At 31.1% G+C, this 19,749-nt stretch overlaps 1 protein-coding gene across 1 annotated transcript in view; it reads left to right on the top strand.

The window, feature by feature from the left end:
- LOC107453177 (T-box transcription factor TBX3) overlaps window positions 1-19,082 on the top strand; it is a gene marked incomplete at its 5' end in the record, with an annotated part of 74,716 nt that extends 55,634 nt beyond the window's left edge. Inside the window, 5 exon segments of the mRNA XM_016069885.3 lie at window positions 815-961; window positions 1,797-1,873; window positions 9,954-10,126; window positions 12,324-13,639; window positions 17,944-19,082. Of these exon segments, the coding sequence (XP_015925371.2) occupies window positions 815-961; window positions 1,797-1,873; window positions 9,954-10,126; window positions 12,324-12,985 (1,059 nt within the window). The 3' untranslated portion in view covers window positions 12,986-13,639; window positions 17,944-19,082.
- Between the last annotated feature and the right edge of the window lie 667 nt (window positions 19,083-19,749).

Genomic DNA, 19,749 nt, shown 5'->3' with positions numbered 1-19,749 from the left:
GAATCTCACTACAGCTAAATATCGTAAAACAGAATTTTCCTATGAACAAAACATCGAAGAACCTAGTTATTCAGTGAACAAAATATCGTGAAACAGAATGATTATTACAACAAAATATCGAAGTACAAAACTATTTGCGAAATAAATTTCTTTTTTTTTAAATGCTTTTTTATTGTTTAATCTAATTATCATACAAATATATTCCCTTTAAAGAGTAATCAATGTATGTAATGGTGATCTTGTTTGCTTAATTTTTGTCATCGCATTTTAAAATTTATAGGATTGTTAGGAAAGAAAACAGCGCAAATTTAAACCCTTAGTTATTATTTAAAAAAAAAAATTTTTTTTGCACTTATTACTACGTAGAAAAAAAAACTATTGAATAGTAGAGAGCGTTCGCCTTCGAATGAGGTGAACCGGGTTCGAATTCCAACGATGGCTGGTCGATTCGACTTCCGCACAGGGCAAGCACAGACCACAGTGCTGACGTAAAATATCTTCAGTTGTAGAGGGTCCCCTTGCCGTGGTAGGTTTTCATGGTTTTCCTCTCCATGTAACGCAATTCGGGTCTATCCCATCAAAAAGGTCCTCCACGAAAGCAAATTTCTCTCAATACTTGATCCGGGAGTTCCCTTGTTTTCTAGATCGGGTTCTACGGAGTTGAACATTAGTTGTAGCAAACCCAAAAATTGGGTCAGCTGTTCAACGACGAATATAATTATAATATTGCATAATAGTAATAAATGTACAGCAATTTACTTGTAAACTTCTCGTTATCACAATGTTTTCTGTTGTTCTTTTGCTGATAACGCAGACGATCCTGAACTCGATGCACAAGTACCAACCCAGGTTCCATCTGGTGAGGGCAAACGACATCTTGAAACTTCCTTATTCCACATTTAGAACGTACGTCTTCAAGGAAACAGAATTCATCGCCGTCACTGCTTATCAAAACGAAAAGGTAGGTAAAAATATTTTTTGCTTAAATAGCACCATTCACAATAATGTATATAATAAACGTAAAAAATGCGGCAAAATTTCTGTGACTTAGAAGAATCCTGGTAAAAATATTTTCGTCTTTTATTTTATTTTTCATTCGTGTAAAATTTTACTTAACCAGTGGTCGGCAAACTACACCCAAAATACTCTCTCTCCCCCACAATTTATTTAAGTAATAGCCACACTCGAATCACAAAAATATTACTTGTGACCCACAGTTAATTGATCACTATGCTCAACCGTTCACTACTTCTAGTCTCAGTATTGTACTGAAACTGGGCACCTGGTTCGAGAATCGGCCCCTTAGCAACACCTGCTAGAAAATGTAAGGTCTCAGCTCCGGTTACTATGAACAAGAAATCTGATCATTTAGTAGTCCACACGTGATTTTATTTTTCATCCACTGCGCAGTTTATGTTCGTTACATCGGACTACTAAATTGATTCGTGCTGAGGCCTTCTTTCTTCCAGGTAGTGTTGCCCTTATCCCATCAATCATGAACTTGTTTAATATTTGTAGTATCACATTGTGGTCAGCTGACCTTTTGGTTGCTGATTGAATCTTCTACTAGATTATTACTCCAACTTATATGCTTTATGATTAAAATATTATTTACTGATGGATAAATGATTCAGGCATTTCTAAATGAGAGTAATTTTTTTATTATTTTTTTCCGCCAAATTATTGTTGTTATGACAACATAAACAGACAGAGATTCAAAGGATTTTTTTTTAAACTTTCATAATTATTAAGGTTAAAATCTTGTACCAGTATTTAAATCCGTGCTTTGATTTCAGATTACTCAACTAAAAATCGACAATAACCCTTTTGCGAAAGGCTTTAGAGATACTGGTGCTGGTAAAAGAGAAAAAAAGTAAGTAATCATCATTTCTCATTTTACTTATGTGATTTAGTAACAACCTAAGAAATGCTTGAACAATTTGTTGAACTTATACAATATTTTTGGAGTAATATTTTGAATTTGGCATGCAATTTTCTGAAATTTTACTTCATTCAAATCACGCTACTAGAAGACAATTTGTTTAATTTATTATTATCATTCTAAAATGAGAAAATTATATTCGAAATACTAGACGTTATTAAAAAAAAAATATTGAAACTTCCAATCACTGATATTTTTCTTTCCAACAGCGGAGTAATACAAAGCTTTGTTGATCATTCTAAAATTTTAAAACTATATTCTAATGATTAGTCATCATACAAACAAATAATAAAACTTCTAATCACTGTAATTTTTTTTTCAACAGCTGAGCAATACAGAAGAGCTTTGCTGATCATTCTAAAATTTTATATTAAAATGATTTAAAATTATTAGATGATTGTTTTAAAATGATTAGTCATAATACAAAAAAATAATAAAACTTATAATCACGGCAATTTCTTTTTCAACAACTGAGCAATACAGAAGAGTTTTGTTGATCACTCTAAAATTTTAAAACTATATTCGAAGGATTAGTTATCATACAAAAAAAAAATTATAAAACTTATAATCACTGCAATTTTTTTTCTACCTCTGAGCAATACAGAAGAGCTTTGTTGACCATTCTAAAATTTTAAAACTATATTTGAAAGATTAGTCATTATTTGAGAAAATACTGAAAGTTCTAATGACTGGGAATTTTTTTCCACATCTGAGTAATACAGAAGAACTATGTTGATCATTCTAGAATTTTGAAACTATATTCTAATGATTAGTCATTATACAAAAAAATAATAAAACTTCTAAATTTTGCAATTTTTTTTTCAACAGCTGAGCAATACAGAAGAACTTTGTTGATCATTATAAAATTTTAAAACTATATTCGAAAGATTAGTCATTATTTGAAAAAATAGTGAAACTTCTAATCACTGGGAATTTTTCTTTTTTTTTTTTTTTACATCTGAGTAATACTGAAGAACTATGTTGATCATTCTAAAATTTTAAAATTATATTCTAATGGTTAGTCATCATACAAAAAATATAATAAAACTTCTAATCTCTGCAAATTTTTTTTCAACAGCTGAGTAATACAGAAGAACTATGTTGATCATTCTAAAATTTTAAAACTATATTCTGATGATCAGTCATTATACAAAAAAATAATAAAACTTCTAATCACTGCAATTTTTTTTCAACAGCTGAGCAATACAGAAGAACTTTGTTGATCATTCTAAAATTTTAAAACTGTATTCGAAAGATTAGTCATTGTATTAAAAAATATTGAAACTTCTGGACACTGTGAATTTTTTTTTCAACAGCTAAGTTACACAGAAGAGCTTTGTTCCCACTCTCTTTATATTACAAGCTATTAACAATTAATTAAACCGTTTTCAATTTTGATCCAACAAAGAGCTTCAGGCAATTAGCCTTCTTTTCAGAAATTAACGGATTAAATCCTTTTTTAACAATGGCTTTTCTCCATTGGAATATTTGCTTTGGAGCAAGATGTTTTCTGTTCATGAAAAAGATATTATGCTTCCAAAACACTTGTAGAGAAGGTCAAACACCCTGTATATACACACATCGGGATCTCTGTTTAAATAATACCCAGAAGTCGAAATGTGCTGTAGGTATGGCTCATTGGCTTCTTGACAGCGAGCAATAAGAATCCGAATTTCTGGCGTGCTAACTTCAATAAAGTTGATAAATGGATTCCAAGTTGTCATTTCTGACTGCACTCAAGCGTCCTCCTTGCCATCTGATGGATTCTCGAGATAAAGAACCTTATGAGAAAACTCTAGAGATTATCTCATAAGTCAGACAGTAAAACGGCAGAAGTCAGATTTAGAATAATACACATTTTGCTCTCACAGAACAATAAATTTGTATTAGGATAATTTATGAATTCAAACGCGGAACTATTTCTTGTTATCAAAATACATGATTTTGTTCTCTCATTTGCCGTAATTAATTTATTTATGAAGTGCTTTTTCTGCTGAATTTAATTCTCATTAAAAAAGCGTTATTAATTTTTTTTTCACATTATCTAACATTTTCAATGTTATCTTTCATTGCGATCATAAAAAACACCAATATGAAGAAAAAATGTCTGTATATATTTCTTTCTATTATTTAACCTTTTCGGGACGGGAGAGTTATAAAGTATTCATACGGAATCAAAATCAGAATAATAAAAAATAAAATGCGGTTGCTCAAGTTTGTGCATCGCTAATTTGACAGATTTATTTTTGCTTTCACTTTAAATCTAACACATCCTATCCTTGTGTATTAACTTGCTGAATGCCATGGGGGTCACCGGTGACCGGCGAAGCCAAGATTATTAGAAATATATAATTCGAGTAAATTTTTAAGTTTTTTTTAACATTATTATCGTTATTGAAATGGTTTGAAGAAATTAATGCAATATAGAACACGCGAAAATAGTTTTATTAAATTTTTTAGCCCATCTACCGAAAATTATTGTAATCAAATTAAAAATACTAATTTGTTTAGAAAAATTAAGTTTTACGTAATTTTGAGGATCGAGTTAACCCTTTTGAAGGCCGTGGTAAGTATACTTACCACCACGTTTTACCACTTTTGATTAAGGTTTCCATTTTTCAATAACTTCAGCTTTCTTGAAGTGGGTTTGAATAAAATTGGTAACCATTTGTCACTTTTTAAAAAACGTATTAAAGTTAGAAAATACATAATTCCTTTTGAAATTTGTAGCATTTAAGGAATTTATTTTATAAATAAAGAAAAGTAAAAGCAGTAAGTTCCTACTAGGTCATGTTAAATAGATTTACCACCAAAAAAATGGCATTTTTATAAACTAAATGAGTTTTTTTTATTTTTTATATCAATTACTGTTCTTAAAACAATTTCAATTCCAAAAATACTTTAATTTACCTTTACTAGAAATAAAGGGCCCGTTAAAGGGTTAATTAGCCTTAAACCATACATTAACAAAACTTTTCACCGAGCTGAAGTACTTTGACTTCGATTTTAACTATTTTCAAGAGATGTTCACGATATTGTCAAAGTTCTTTATGTATTGAATTTTAGTAATAATTTCAAATCTGTCCGGCAGCCATTGACTTACACAAATANAGGAGGTATGAATATCTATATCTCAAAACTGGAAATTTTAATGATTAAAATATTCAGCTTCTTCATAACAACATTGATATTATGATGCCATAATAGGCATTACACATTTCCTAGCTTTTAAAATTTCTTTAATTTCATACTGTTAATTTATTTTTATCATTCTTAATCCAATTCTGACGCCCGGTGGCTGAGCGGTAGCGCTTCGCGCTGTCGTGCTACAGGTCCCTGGTTCGATCCTCGGACCGGGCAAGGTTGACTCATCCTTTCATCCCTTCAGTGAGTCGATAAATGAGTACCAAGCATGCTTAGGAACTAAACACTGGCGGCTGACCACGCGTTCGGCTGACCACCTGACCGGAACATCTGCTCGTGCACCCCAGAGCCCAAGGTCAAGAAAACTGAGATGGGCATAGTAGGCCTTGGCCCTCTATGGGCTGTCGCGCCGCTGAATTTAGTATTTTTTAATCCAATTCTAATGAAATTCCATTTTTCTGAACAATCAATATATTGGCGAACCTTTAAATTCAATGTAAGTGCATGAAAAAGGAAGGGGAAAAAATTATTTATATATGCTTTTAAGAAAACGTGATAAAAATTAAATATTTGCTTTAATTGAATTAGATTAGAAATAAGAATGATTAATATAATCAAATTTATGGAAATAAGGAAATTTCTAAAGCTGGAAAATATGAAATGCCTATAATGGCAGACATACAAAAAAATTCTAAAAACTAGGAAATATGTAATGCTTATAATAGCCTCACATATATCCTTTCCTTAATTTTTTCCAAAAAGCTTACGTTACCTGGTATATTTTATGAAAGTAATGATCCAAAAATACCTTATATTTTACCAACAATTTCAAAACTCACTGAATGCCCAGCTTATAAACTCCACTAGGAACATTTCTTTAAGATACGTTTCATTTAAAATCAAATATTTTATTAAAAACTTAAATACGATCATCTTTTTGACCCATTTACACTAAATACTAAAAATAAGATTTCACAAACAGTCTCTTGTAAAAAATCTTTATCCGCAGAAAAGCTGGGTCACCTTATTTTATTCGAGTTCAAGCAATAAAATTAATGCGACGAATCTATTAAAACACATCCATAAGTTGAATAAACTTCTTAGAGTTAAAACACATACAGTTGTAATTCAAACTCTTATATCTTTATCAACACCCTACCAGCAACACTCACCCATTCTGATGCCCCTTAATCCTATTTCATTCGAATATTATGCATATAACTAGCTTAGTAAATTTCATACCGCTTACTAAGCGATATATTATGCGACGCGAGGCGTTATGTTATGCGATGTTTGACTTTTCAACCCTGAGTTTAACACTTTCGCAGCATTAAATGGAACTTTATGTAGGTGTTTATTTTATTTTTGGGTCCTTTGAAGGGTATGTAAAGAGGATTAAGTGATTCTCCCGTTCATGTCCTTGAAATTTAAGTGATTTTATATTTACTCATGCGGGTGTTTATCACCGTATTTATTGTATTTGAGTCTTAAGAAAATCATGAGGAAAATATATATTGATTTTGCATTGAGTTAGGGGTGGTCTTTATTTGTATTGCAATTACTAGGCAGCCGACAAGTAAGCTTTTTGCATAAAAGATTTTAAAGAGTAGACTTTGCTTGGGAAAGAAGATTTTCCTACGCTTATTTTGGTCGATCTAAAGCTTATGGATAAAAATGAAACCATTGCATTGAAACCATAATAAAAATGAAACCATAAAAATGAAACCATGGATAAAAAAGAAACCATTTCTATAAGTTTCCATGATGATCTTTCAAATCGGGCCAACAGCAGGGATGCCACAGGCCACAGGCGATTAAAAATGCAAGAAGTGGTAGGAACTAAAAAAATTTTTCTCATTTATTTTGTGTATTTCATTATTTTTTTATCTATCACCATTACTTACAGAGGCAAATTATTTATATGGAAAGCGAAAACATTCTTTAAATACACTTTCAAAGTAAACTAAACAATGCTAGACGAAGTTGTAAATTTTAATACTTTTTTTACTTTTTACTAGTTACCTTTTTAACATTTTATGTCACCCGTGGCATCCATGCAACAGTATATATATATATATATAGTATTATATATACAGTGAATTTTTACTACTACGATATCCAATACAGCAATAACTCCCTTTATTACAATAGTGTTTCGTGGTCCCGACGAACTTTCATATGNTATATATATATATATAAAGGATTCGGTACGGAATATTCTTGGAGTCTATGAGCAAAGATTTAAAAAGATATAACTTAGTGAAAATTTGTAAAACTTTTAAAAATTTAAAATTCAAAAAATAATTTGAACACATTAAAAGTTTTCAACCAATTCGATACACATTTGGAAATATTCAGACTGCTAGGCTGTATCTCCTTTTCTTATCCATAATTTTAATTTTGTCTTTTTCGAATGAGTTCGAGTCTGAAAATTTTTGCATTAAATTTAAACACAAGTTGCTTTAGACAATATAGTGATTATCCAAAATTTCATTTTGTACAGGACAGCGATATTTATTGAAAAATATCACATCTTCCATGCTGTAATAAAATGTTTCTCAGTGTATTATGCTGTTTAGTGGATGTTTCATAAGCTTACGCAGTACCTATATGGAAACAATATTGTGAAACAGTTTGATGTAAAAATTTCAGGTTTGGAAGAAGTGAGGCATAATACAAAGTTGGGCTCATTAATATTCCTCATATAATTAATAAGCCTAATTTTCTTTAAATCTACAAGGATAGATTAACCATCATCTACAGGTATATAACGCATCGAATTTTACCTTCTGAAAATCTATGTATTACACTTATAAGATCTATAACCGCATTCTTGTTGTGCTATCTAGTCTGCACTTCTATAGCTATTTCTTTTAGATAGCAAGGGAGGTAGCATAGAGGGCTCACATAATAAACTCCATGCATAACTGTAAAACATACAGCCTTCCAATCATGCATACACACACGCCCCCATCTTTTGTTATGGAAAAGGGGGATACAGATAACTTCATTCGCCTCCGCACGGGGGCGTTCTGTTATTCTCCCCTTTCTTTTGTTCGAAATCGTTCGTGATTGTACCCCACCCACTCACATTACTCCCCTCTTCCACCCCACACACAGGATGACATCACAAGTTAGGGTTGAGACCTTTTTTTTTCTTAGCAATTTCTGAAATCGCTTGCTCTTCTTCTCGTAATGGCAGGAAATTTTATTCATTTGTGAAGTTAGTGATTGAATATAAGGCGAAGGAAAAGTTGAATAAAGAAAAAAAGAATAAGTAAATGAGGAGGGTGGTGCAGGGTTTTTTAGGGTTCATCAAGATGGATGTCACTTCAACAGAATATACAGTATGGAGGGTTTTTTTGGTATGTCCTGTTGGAATTTCTTTGTGTGGATACATCGTTAACCTCAAAGTGGATTTTACTCCTTTTCGAATACATTTTGGGAATTTCAAATTAAAATTATCTTTCAGTTATTGTAGAAGGTAGGTTAATCGTTGTTAAATTAACCGCAACTTAAACGATTAGAAACGAAAAAGGAATATTAATTAATGTTTGCAAGACTTAAAAAAATGTAAAATCGGATCATTTCAAAAGTTCGCTTTGCTTATTATTTCTCAAAGATGTGCACCCATACATGTAATTTGTAACATATACTGTTACAAGTATCTGTAACAGTATATATTGCAAAATCTCATTACACTTTTATTTTGAAGATGATATATAATTTCTTCAGGTTTGTTTGAATATATTTGTGCCTGTTATCCTTTCAAAAGAACAGTTCTTTTTATACACTTTGATGCAAAATTGAATTACAGAACTTTTTAATTAAAGATGTAAAGAGTTCATTTCATAGACGGCAGCGCTGAAATATTATTAACTTCATATTTTTACCAAATATATTCTTTAACAATTATTTTATTCGACATAAGCTGTAAGCACATTTATTTTTCTTCTTAGCGAATTTTCGTTAACTGTAAGATTGATATATCTATTTTTAAGGTATTTTTATTTTTTCCTCCATATCGATTAATTTGTTTTCTGCTTCTTTCTTTCATCTCAATTTCGTTTTCAGTTGCATTTTTATATTTTCTGGGGATATAGATACATAATAAGGAATAATTTTTGTATTCGGATATTTATTCTTTATTTCGAAATATCACTATCTAAAGAAACGTATCCTGAAGAGAATCTTTACATTTTCCCTTTTTTCTTTTCTTCAAAAGCAAGAAATAAATTTTATAATATAATTTCTGCTGACACTTCAAGATTCCCCCCCCCCCCCNCCCCGACCTTTTGGGAATTCCGTCTATCGAAAATTGGCACGCACTTTCCGAACGGCCCAATAGTTAAGAATCCTATAGTTTATTTATGAAGTTTATTTTTAATTATTTATAACGTAAGTAAATTACGATATATTAGCAAATTTGAGCTTCTATTTATTGCAATCTTCGTTAACTCATTATTCTGATATAAGTTATTATTCTCATAAACAATTCTTAAAGAAAAAAACGCACAAGAAAAATTTATACTATTATTGAGAGGTTCCTAGACCTGGGGCTCTCAAGCCTTACGATAAATCAGTCTCTGCTCAGAACATCAGCTTTAAACCTGATTTTGAAAAATCACGAATAATCTACATTTGAAAAAAAAATATCTTAGCTTGCTATCTTAGATAATCTTAGCATTGAATATATCAATATAGATGTTTTGCTTGATCTCGATGATATTTAAATGATCATTACTCATTAAAATAGGATTAATTTAATTCATTTATTCATTTATTTTATTTATTTATTTATTATTTTTTTAGAACATTGAAACTAATACTATAAACTCTAATTCAATCAACGTTTTGCCTTTTATAGAAGACAGGGCATGCTGCTATCTCAAGACAGTACGTCACGTGACAGGTCAAGTGGTGGATTGAATGATAGTCAGAGAATGGACGATGACACAAGTGACGAAGAAGATGAAAAAGTCGACGTTGGAGGGGTGGCAGATCTTGCACCAAGCTTCACTTTTACCGGTGATCAAGAAGGTAACTATATGCACATCATTACTGCATTATCATGGATATCATTGATAACAACAAAAATCGAGAACCAGCTGATAGAGTGTTCTCCTCCAGATGAGGTGACTTAAGTTCGAATCACAGCGATGGCTGCTCAATACGACTGCACCTGGCTCATCCCGGCCACAGTGCTGACTTAAAATATCTTCAGGGGTGGAAGGATCATGGGTTAGAGTTCCTTTGCCGTCAGGCTAACCGTGGGAGATTTCAGTGGTTTTGCTCTCCATGTATCGCAAATGCGGATTAGTTCTAGAAAAAAGTCCTCCACGAAGGCAAATTTTTTCCAATGTTAATAAGGTTCTATTTTCTGGATTATCTTTAGGATGCTTCTATTCCATTTTTGGAACATGCGTCTTTTTTAAAATGTTAAAGACTTGTAACTCAAATCTTAAATTCTTTGCACTCATAACTGGAAAAACTGAATATTCCTAACAACCAAAATCTATTAATTAGATCTTGTTCTGAAATAAAATAGTTTAATTCAGAACACGATATATAAATTTTAGCAACATACTTAGTTTAAATAAAATTAGTTGCTAGCTGAAGAAATTTTTCATTTAATTTATATCCAAACCTGTTACCTCGTTTTTCACAAAGCCATTTTTTTTCCATTAGTGCAAAATAAGCGTCCGGTAGGTAAATGGTTAAAATAAGTGAAATTAAACGTGGCTTGATGTCCTAAATTAATTGCTCTGAAATAACTAAAATTCCTCAAAACAGTTCATTATTTCTAATCATTTACTTATCATTAATTTCTTGCATTTGGGTGAAAGGAATGGCAGCAGTTCAAATAAATTCTTTGCAGATTAAGTGATAAGCAAAATCGCGTATTTTTTTCAGTTGAGAAATTAGGTTGCTCATTTTGTGAGAAATGTAACTAGATTTAACTTTTATTTTAACAGCTGTACTGAAAGAAAATTTTCTCTCTTAGCATGAAAAACGAGTATTTTTTGTAACAATTTAAACCACATCATTTTTATGATAAATTCTATAAAATAAATACATTATTGATTATTTGTAATATTAAGTCTAGTGTTAAAAAAAATATAATATCGAAAAAAAGAGGTGTATTTTAACAGATGTATTGAAAGAAAATTTACTTTCTTAGCATAGCAAATGTCTTTTCTTTTTCTGTAACAATTTTAAGCCACTACAATTTTGCAATAAATTCTGTAAAATAAATTTATCAAAAACTGAAGGATTAAGCTTATTGATAAAAAAAAGTGTAACACTATTACGTGACAACACCGATCGCAGTAACAAAATTTAAAATAATATATAGTTTTTTTTAATTTTTCTTATATTTATTTTTTTTTAAATTAGTTTTCCAGTAAAGTACTATTGCGAAATGCAATTTTGATAATTGCCAAATATTTTGAATAGAAAAAAAATATCAATAAAACTTAAGCATCGAATTCCATATAATAATTAATTCCATTAAAAATGAAAGGGTTAGTTTATTGAAATGTTATCCATTAAGTTTATTAGTAATGCCATATTTAAAATCATTTTCAGATGAAGAAAAAATGACATTTTATCAAAATTTGTTAAACATAAATATTTTTTGATATGAAGACTAATAATATTCTATAAATCTATAAAGTAAGTTTAATATTTTCATTACGGGAATTTTTATTAAAACGATTAATGTTATGCATTCCAATTATTTGGAAATTAGATATCATTCTATTATAGGATGAATATTCCTTTTGGGATTATACCACTAATTAGTTGTTAACGACTTTGTAATAATACGAAATTTAAATTGAGCGTATAGATTAATTAGTTCAATACATCTTAAATTCAAATTTTTATTGTGAAATTGTAAGGATAAGTCAAATTTTCAAACTTGTTTAAAGAGCATTTAAAATGGAAAAATACATTGGCTTCTATGTGGGCAATAACATGGTCCTGTTTAAAGAAATTTTATCTAATGGACATTTCGAGAAATCCTATCTGCAAATTATAAGAAGGAGCGGTTGGATAAAAAAGTGTCTCCTTTTGAAGACAATGTGGGCTATCACTATATTTGCCTCAAACTCCTTAACAATTAATTTTAAATAAATTTTTAGTTTTGTAATCACTGAAACTAAACTGAATCTTAAACCTTTTTATTATATACATTTTTAAAGCTTTCTTTAATGCCATTCTTTCTTTCAAACAGTTCCAAGCAACCGACTAAGATCAAAAGACACCGATGGTGACTCACCCTTAAAAGAATCCTTTCCAACCAACTTCGAATCAAATGGAATATCACCTAACGAACCAACTCCTATCATCAGCGAGGGTGGACCAGGTCTTAGCATTTCCTCCTCCTTTCCCCCATCTCATATGATGCCCTACCTCTATTCTTCCGGACTTTACATGCCACCTCCTCCTCCTGGCGTGTTCTTACCCGGTGGCAACCCCACGCCATTTTCTTTACCTGGACATTTCGGGCAAAACCCATCGACGTCTTCGTTTCATCCAAATTTGCTTTTGAACGCTCATTTAGCAATGTCCCAATCCATATTCAACCAAAGTTACTCGCCTACTACAGAAGCCCTGAAGTACCACCAACAAAGGTTTTGGCCATATCCAATGGTCACTACGCCTGTTTCTGTGCCTGGACCTCAACCACTGGCTCCTGAACTTCGATCACCCATGTCTACTGGCTCACCCTATGAAGGTAGTCATTTTAAATGCTCTTCGTCACCTGGTTCAGACGCTGGGGCTAGCTCGGTTGGGTCCACGTCTAGTGATTTAAAGAGTATGGAGAACATGGTGAATGGACTTGAGAGGCAACAAGGTATGCCAGTTACGCTATCTACTTTGAGGGATAAGTAGCCCATGGATTGTGTGCATAGCATATATTTTAATGTTGATCACGTGCTTCCTTGTCAGCTAATGGGAAGAAATCTTGATCTCAAAACGTAATTTGAGATTTGTTCCTTATTCAGTCCATTTCAGTAGAAGATTAGGAGGCTTGAAATTGTACTCGATGACCAAAACAAAAACTTGAAAATAAATTTCAAAACAAGTACAATTCCAAACTGATTTAATTTATGTCTTTTTTGTTTTCTGAATCGAAATCTATTCGGAACAGAAATAATTATTGCATCAATAAAGTATGGAGGCAAAATGCATCTAATTAGAACTACCAAACAGAGATTGTAAGAAGATATCATAGTCAAATTCAATCGGAACATAATGGGGACGTATTCTACCGCAGATAAATATCATCTGTACATATTTGTTAACGGTAACATAGAGGAGATACTTTGAAATAAATGAAGAAATAATGAGGCAAATTTTATGACTGTGAAGAAAAACATGAAGCAAATTTTATCGGCTTTGAAGACGGCTGTTGATGTGCAATATTTCAATACAAGCAAGTTTTTCTTGGAAAGTTTTGCATTCTTTATGCATGCAAATTTGAAGCATCTTCCACAATTCACAACTTCAGAACAATTTCAACTTAATCTCCCAAGGAATATAAAGGTACTACAGTGAATTATTATTATTTTTTATGAATCATAATTATCTTTTTATGAATCATTATTATTTATTGGAACCCAGTCGTGAGTACTTGCTCCACAATATTTACAATGGTAATGAATTAATAATAATTAATAAGCAGAGCTTGTTTTATTTCACAGGAGGTCACATCATCATTGAATCATCTAAAAATGATATGATGATTTTAAATATCGGGCTTGTTTGAAAATCAATATCTCAGGAACTATTCAGCAAATTTAGCCAAAATTTAGCATTTTGCCTTGTAAAAATATGTTCTTTACAACGATGTAAAAAATTGTATTTCTTACAATTTAAAATTTTTTCAACCATTAATAAACGAAATAATAAATATTTACTAAAAGTTATGTTTTTACGTGAATTACATTTGGATAAACGAATTTAATAATTGTTTGCAAATTTTTTTCAATTTTCTTAAAAAGTTCTCGAGATATGGCGAAATACACAAAAAACAAAATTAACATTAAGGGGTCCAAACATTGGAGCACTCTCCTGTCCAAACTATTGGGACCATATTTCCCAGATTGCATATTCCCCTTATATTTTGGGTTTCAGAAATTCGAATCCAGAATTCGAATTTTAGAAATTCGTTCAGAAGAGGTATGTTTACTCAGAAAAAGTGCGCTTTTCTGGCTGATTTAGTTACTTAACATATCGTCTGCACTTATTAATTAGCATATTCGAGGTCACCCCCTCGAGTTATTAAGATTGAGTCTTAGGACGTGAAGATCGGATCATTAGATCAAAAGTTATTCAGAGTGGACCTTTTTTTTTCGCACACTGTCTCTGCTTTTCTTAAACGCTGTGGTAGAATAAAAAATCACTCTAAATCAAATGGTATAGCACTATATTCGCTGCATAAATACACAGTTACAATAGTTCATTTACTTAAGAAAAAAATTTCTTTTATCTGCAAAACGATTCATTAATTTTAACTTTGATGAATTTAAATTACTAATGGTTCATGAAAATTTTGTTTATTTGTCTGAAATATGGGGGGAACTTTTAGGGATTTCTAATTATTGAGAGAGACATATATCCATCGTCCTCCCCTCCAACGCCACCCATTAAGCTATTTTTGGACTTTCCATATTATTTCAGGTTCAAATTTTAAATGAATTCGAGTTTTAGGTAAATTTTATTTATTTATTTTTTTTTTATTTTTTTTTTTTTAAACTTCTAAAACAGCCATGAGAATGTAACACGTTCACGCCGGGAGAAGTGAGAATACTGTTACGGGAAAAGAGAAAATACTAGTAGAAGAACTATTTCAATATTTCATAATATTCGGGAGGAGTTAATCTATTCTCAACATAACAATTCACTGTAATGAAAATTATCACTGCGAAGAAGCAATTCAATATAAAAATTGCATCAGTTAAAAACATATGGTAGTTATGGATTTTTATTAGTCCCGGATAAAAAATAAAAAATGAAATTTATTGTTACCAGTTTTTACTCCGAAGCGCTGCCAAGATGAGACAATCTAGCGTGACCCACCGGTGGCTCTAGGCTGTCTGCCTAATGAGCAGTACGGTTTCAGAAAAAACTTAGATACCACCAAACAACTCCTTCGAATCATTGACTTCATTGGTAAGGGCCTGCACAACAAACAGACAACTGCATTTCTCATGCTTGACATCAGCAAAGCATTCGATCGAGTTTGGCATGCTGGTATCGTGTACAAACTAATTAATTTAAACTTTCCCTATGGCATTGTAAAAATAATACATAACTACTTATCAAACCGTACTTTTAATATTAAACTAAATAGTGTTGTTTCATCCAAGAGAAAAATAAATGCGGGTGTTCCCCAAGGGAGCATTCTAGGACCGATACTGTTCATTATTTATACCCACGATTTCCCCATATTTCACGACGACCACAACAGTATCACGGCGTTTTACGCTGACGATACTGGAATCTTGCAGAAATCTCTCAAACCAGATAATGCACTTCAAAAACTACAGAACAAGTTATATGATGTGGAAGACTGGTGCCTAAATTGGAAGTTCAAACTAAATGCTAGTAAATCGCAACTTTTAATAATACAAAAGAATAGAAAGTCCTACTCTAATAAATACCAACTAGTTCTCTTCAACAACACTATACCCATTGTTGATAAAGCTATATATTTAGGCTTAACCATTAATAAAAAACTGACCTGGTCTGACCATGTAAATAACATTAAAAATAAAGTATATGCAGCAACCAACAAACTTCAAACACTTTTTCATAACCGACACCTTAGTTTAAAACTGAAAAAACTCCTGTATACCTCGATGATACGTCCTATTATGACGTACGCCTCAGCTGCCTGGTGTAACGCCTCCGAAAAAGACCTCAAAAAACTTATCGTACTCCAAAACAACATCTTGAGAGAACTCACGGGAGCCAGATGGTTTATCCGCAACAACGCCATTCATAGAGATCTTAACTCATTTCAACAAATTAAATAGAAACTTCTTTATTAAAGCCGCCACCTGCAATACCTCAAATTTTAATGATATTCTCGACTGCATAAATCTCAAAGAGGATGCAAAAATTCGACCCATTGCACACTTCTACACTTCTGATATCATACTAACATTTAACAACACAAACACTCACTGACGGCCGGGTCTCTACTTAACAGAGCCACATTTACTTACACATATACACACATCCTCACAATCCTTTAACTCGCCCCCCTTTTGTATGTATTTCCAAACTGTAAATATTCATTAGTGTTTATTTTCCCATTGTACTTTAATTTTACCTTTTTCATGTACATTTTTATTACTTATAATTTTGTCATTTCCTAATAATGGCAAAGTGCCATTTTTCTTTTCTTAAGAACTCCATTTGCTCCCCAAACTTTAATTTTGTCATGTATGTCTCTAAGTTTAACTTCAAGATGAATGGGAAAGGGGCCGTAAGGCCTCAGACGCCCAGTTCCACTACAACGAACGAACGAACCACCGGTGGCTCACCCCGGCCTGAACGTGTTAAACTGTTGCCAATTATTTTAAATAAGTTAGACAAAGAAAGGAGTAAAGGTATATAAGTTTATCTTAAAAAGTGCAAATAACTGCATTGACCAGCTGCAAGAAACAACACTTAAAAATGACTCTAAGAATATTTATATTGAGCAATCTTTATTAAATATTCAATCACACTAGATCAGCCATAAATATTCTATCATTCAAAGGCAATCAATCTGTCAAAAAAATAAGTAGGAATTTATCACAAGCTTTAAAAGAGGAAACAGATGCTTAAAAATCGCCAACTTGCAGTATCATAAGAACGAAATATCATCTGCCACCATGCCAACTACAACTTCATGTTTCGAATACAAATCAGAGATTAGAAGGGTTGGAGAGGGAGAAAAAAAAGAAAAAGATTATTCTCGCTTCCGAACTTTTTTGTTTCATTCGTTTCAATAAGAACATTGTGTCAAAAGATAAGGTTAATTTGGCTCTCAGCTTGGCTGCTTTTCTTTGGCGGTTTTGTTCCTCATCAGTTTCGGTTAATCTGCAGTTGAAATTTGTCGCCATTGAGACAAAAGCCGAAAACCGAGATTTGAATTGTTTTCTGCGTTGCCTTTTTTTTTTTTTTTTTGAAGCCAACAGCGTACGTGCATTTACTTTAAATTAGATAACTGACGAAAGCGAGAAAATTGATTTTTGTACTATTGCTGCTAAAACCGGTTTCTATTATTTCGAAAAGTTGTTTCATCTGATTTTATTCACAATTTGGAAAAGACAAATTTTAAAATTTCATAAATTGAAAAAAAAAATTTCAATTTAAAAAGATTATTATTATTTTTTTTACCACAATATTTATCTTTCTGTACAAGAGATTAACATATTCGCCAGGTCTTTAATGTTGAAAAGTACAAATAATGTTGGAAAGTTTTTGCGAAATTTGAACAGATAAATTTTCGGCGGTTTCCAAAAAAGTGTTTCGTAAAAGAATCACAAAGGTCCCGATTTTTGTTTCTAAGCAGTAATGATGTTTGAGACCCTTAATTATATCTGTATCCAATCAATAATTTTTATATTTTTCGGTTATTTAGAATTCGGAATTCTTAAAAGTAAAATACCAATGAAAAAAGAAATACCAAAATTTATACATTTATTACAAAATTTATGTATATTTATTACAAAATTTATATATAATTTTTTCCATATTTCTTTTTATTAGCTTTTATTACTTACCAGTAACATGTTAAACAATAATGATGCATTTTTAAATTGTCTAATTCTTTGTATTTTATTGTTTTTCAGAATAGAAACTGAAGAAGAAAATTGAATTCACCTGGAGTCCTACAAAAATTAATATTAGCAAATGCAAATTATTATTTTTATTTGATCAGTACATTTACGAATCGATTATGAATAAGATTTAATTTTATTCCACAGAAAAGCAATAATGACTTGGTTCGTTTAGGATCCTATCAAATGTGTTTACGCAAATATTTTGTTGTGAAAATATGATACTTTTTTTAAACGATATGTTGTCGCCAATTGATAAAAATACGCCCCAAAACTTGCTAGTATTTTTTTGTAATATTCTCTTTATAAAGAGAGACCATAATTTATGTTTCTAGAATTCTTATCAAAAATAAAGACAAAAAAGTAGATTCCTATGAGGGATAAAATAATACGATCACTTCTTTACTAACTCTATGTAAACAATTTTTTTGGCATAAATGTTTTGAGAAGATTTCACTTAACGAAGCTCTTGGCACATCTCTAAGATTATGCTTGAAATGTTAAGAAATGATGATTTTTTTACCCATGCGAAATTTGCAATAACCAAAATGAGCATAAAAAGATTAAAACTTCTTTTCGTTTTTAATATCATTATAATTCGAAAAGCATTCTTACATGACTATCACAATGCTATTGAATGATTTTAAAAGTTACTGGTACTAAAGCTAGAAAGAAGTTAATAGCTTTTTAACTTACCTTCGAACGAAACTTTCATGGAACTTTTTTTCCACGGATTATAACCATCGTTTTTAACAGCAGACTCAATTTTCGGGTTTACGTTTACTATAGTTCCACTCCGAATCCAGAAGACAAGGGAGCTCCTGGATTGTGAGAAATTTGCCATCGTGGAGGACTTCTTGATGGAACTGACCCGTATTTGGATTGCATGGAAAGGAAAAACCACTAACCCTCTTACGGTTAGCTTGATGAAAAGAGGACTCTAGTCTATGATCCGTCTACCACTGAGAATATTCTTGCGGTGAAGGGGGAAGCACGATCTTTCAACATATGCCAGAAGTTTTGGAATTTAAAATTTTCCAAAACATCTGCTCAAAAAAAAATTGCTTACAAGTTAGTAATAGAAGTGTTGGTATTATTTTCTCACCCGTCTGTACATTTAGGTTCGCAAATTAATATTTAAATGAGAAAAATACAAATGTTATCCATTTATGACGAATTAAAGTTGAGAAAGGTGGTAGAATTGAACATCAAATCCTGTGTGATGGCGGGAAGAAATTAAAGGCTATTATTACAAATATCCAAAATCTTCAATCTACAAAGAAATAGGTTTTGACGCTTGGAGTACCTTTAAAGAACACCTTATGAATCATTTTTACAACAGTAGTATATTAAGTTAATAAAATTTTTCGTTCATAATGTTTTTCTTTACTTCCTGAAAAGAATTTATAAATTCGGTACTCATGATAATAGATTTGACCTTCAAGCCACTTGATCTTCTTTGAAGACTTTTTAAAATATATTAGAATATTTCAGCATATACCAACTACAAGGGAATTAAAATGTAAACATTTTACCACTAAAATTTACTTCTAACAGTGAAACATTTCCGTTTGTTATAATTCTATTATTATTTAAGGTTTGAACTCTGATTAAGACATATTTTTAAAAAAATCTGGATTGACAATATAAATTATCTTAATTTAATTCAACTATTCAAAAAATTATTTAATTATTAATTAAATTTATTAATTCAATTATTCAAAACACATTTAATTCATTCTGAATTAAATGTGTTATGTATAAGCTAAATTTGCAGTATAAATCAACAGGGTTTATTTTAAAGATGAAATTCCGATT

Source organism: Parasteatoda tepidariorum, chromosome 6, assembly GCF_043381705.1.
Source record: "Parasteatoda tepidariorum isolate YZ-2023 chromosome 6, CAS_Ptep_4.0, whole genome shotgun sequence".
NCBI lineage: Eukaryota > Metazoa > Arthropoda > Arachnida > Araneae > Theridiidae > Parasteatoda > Parasteatoda tepidariorum.
The sequence above is the reverse complement of the archived record's forward strand: the minus strand, read 5'-3'. Positions and strand labels throughout refer to the sequence as shown.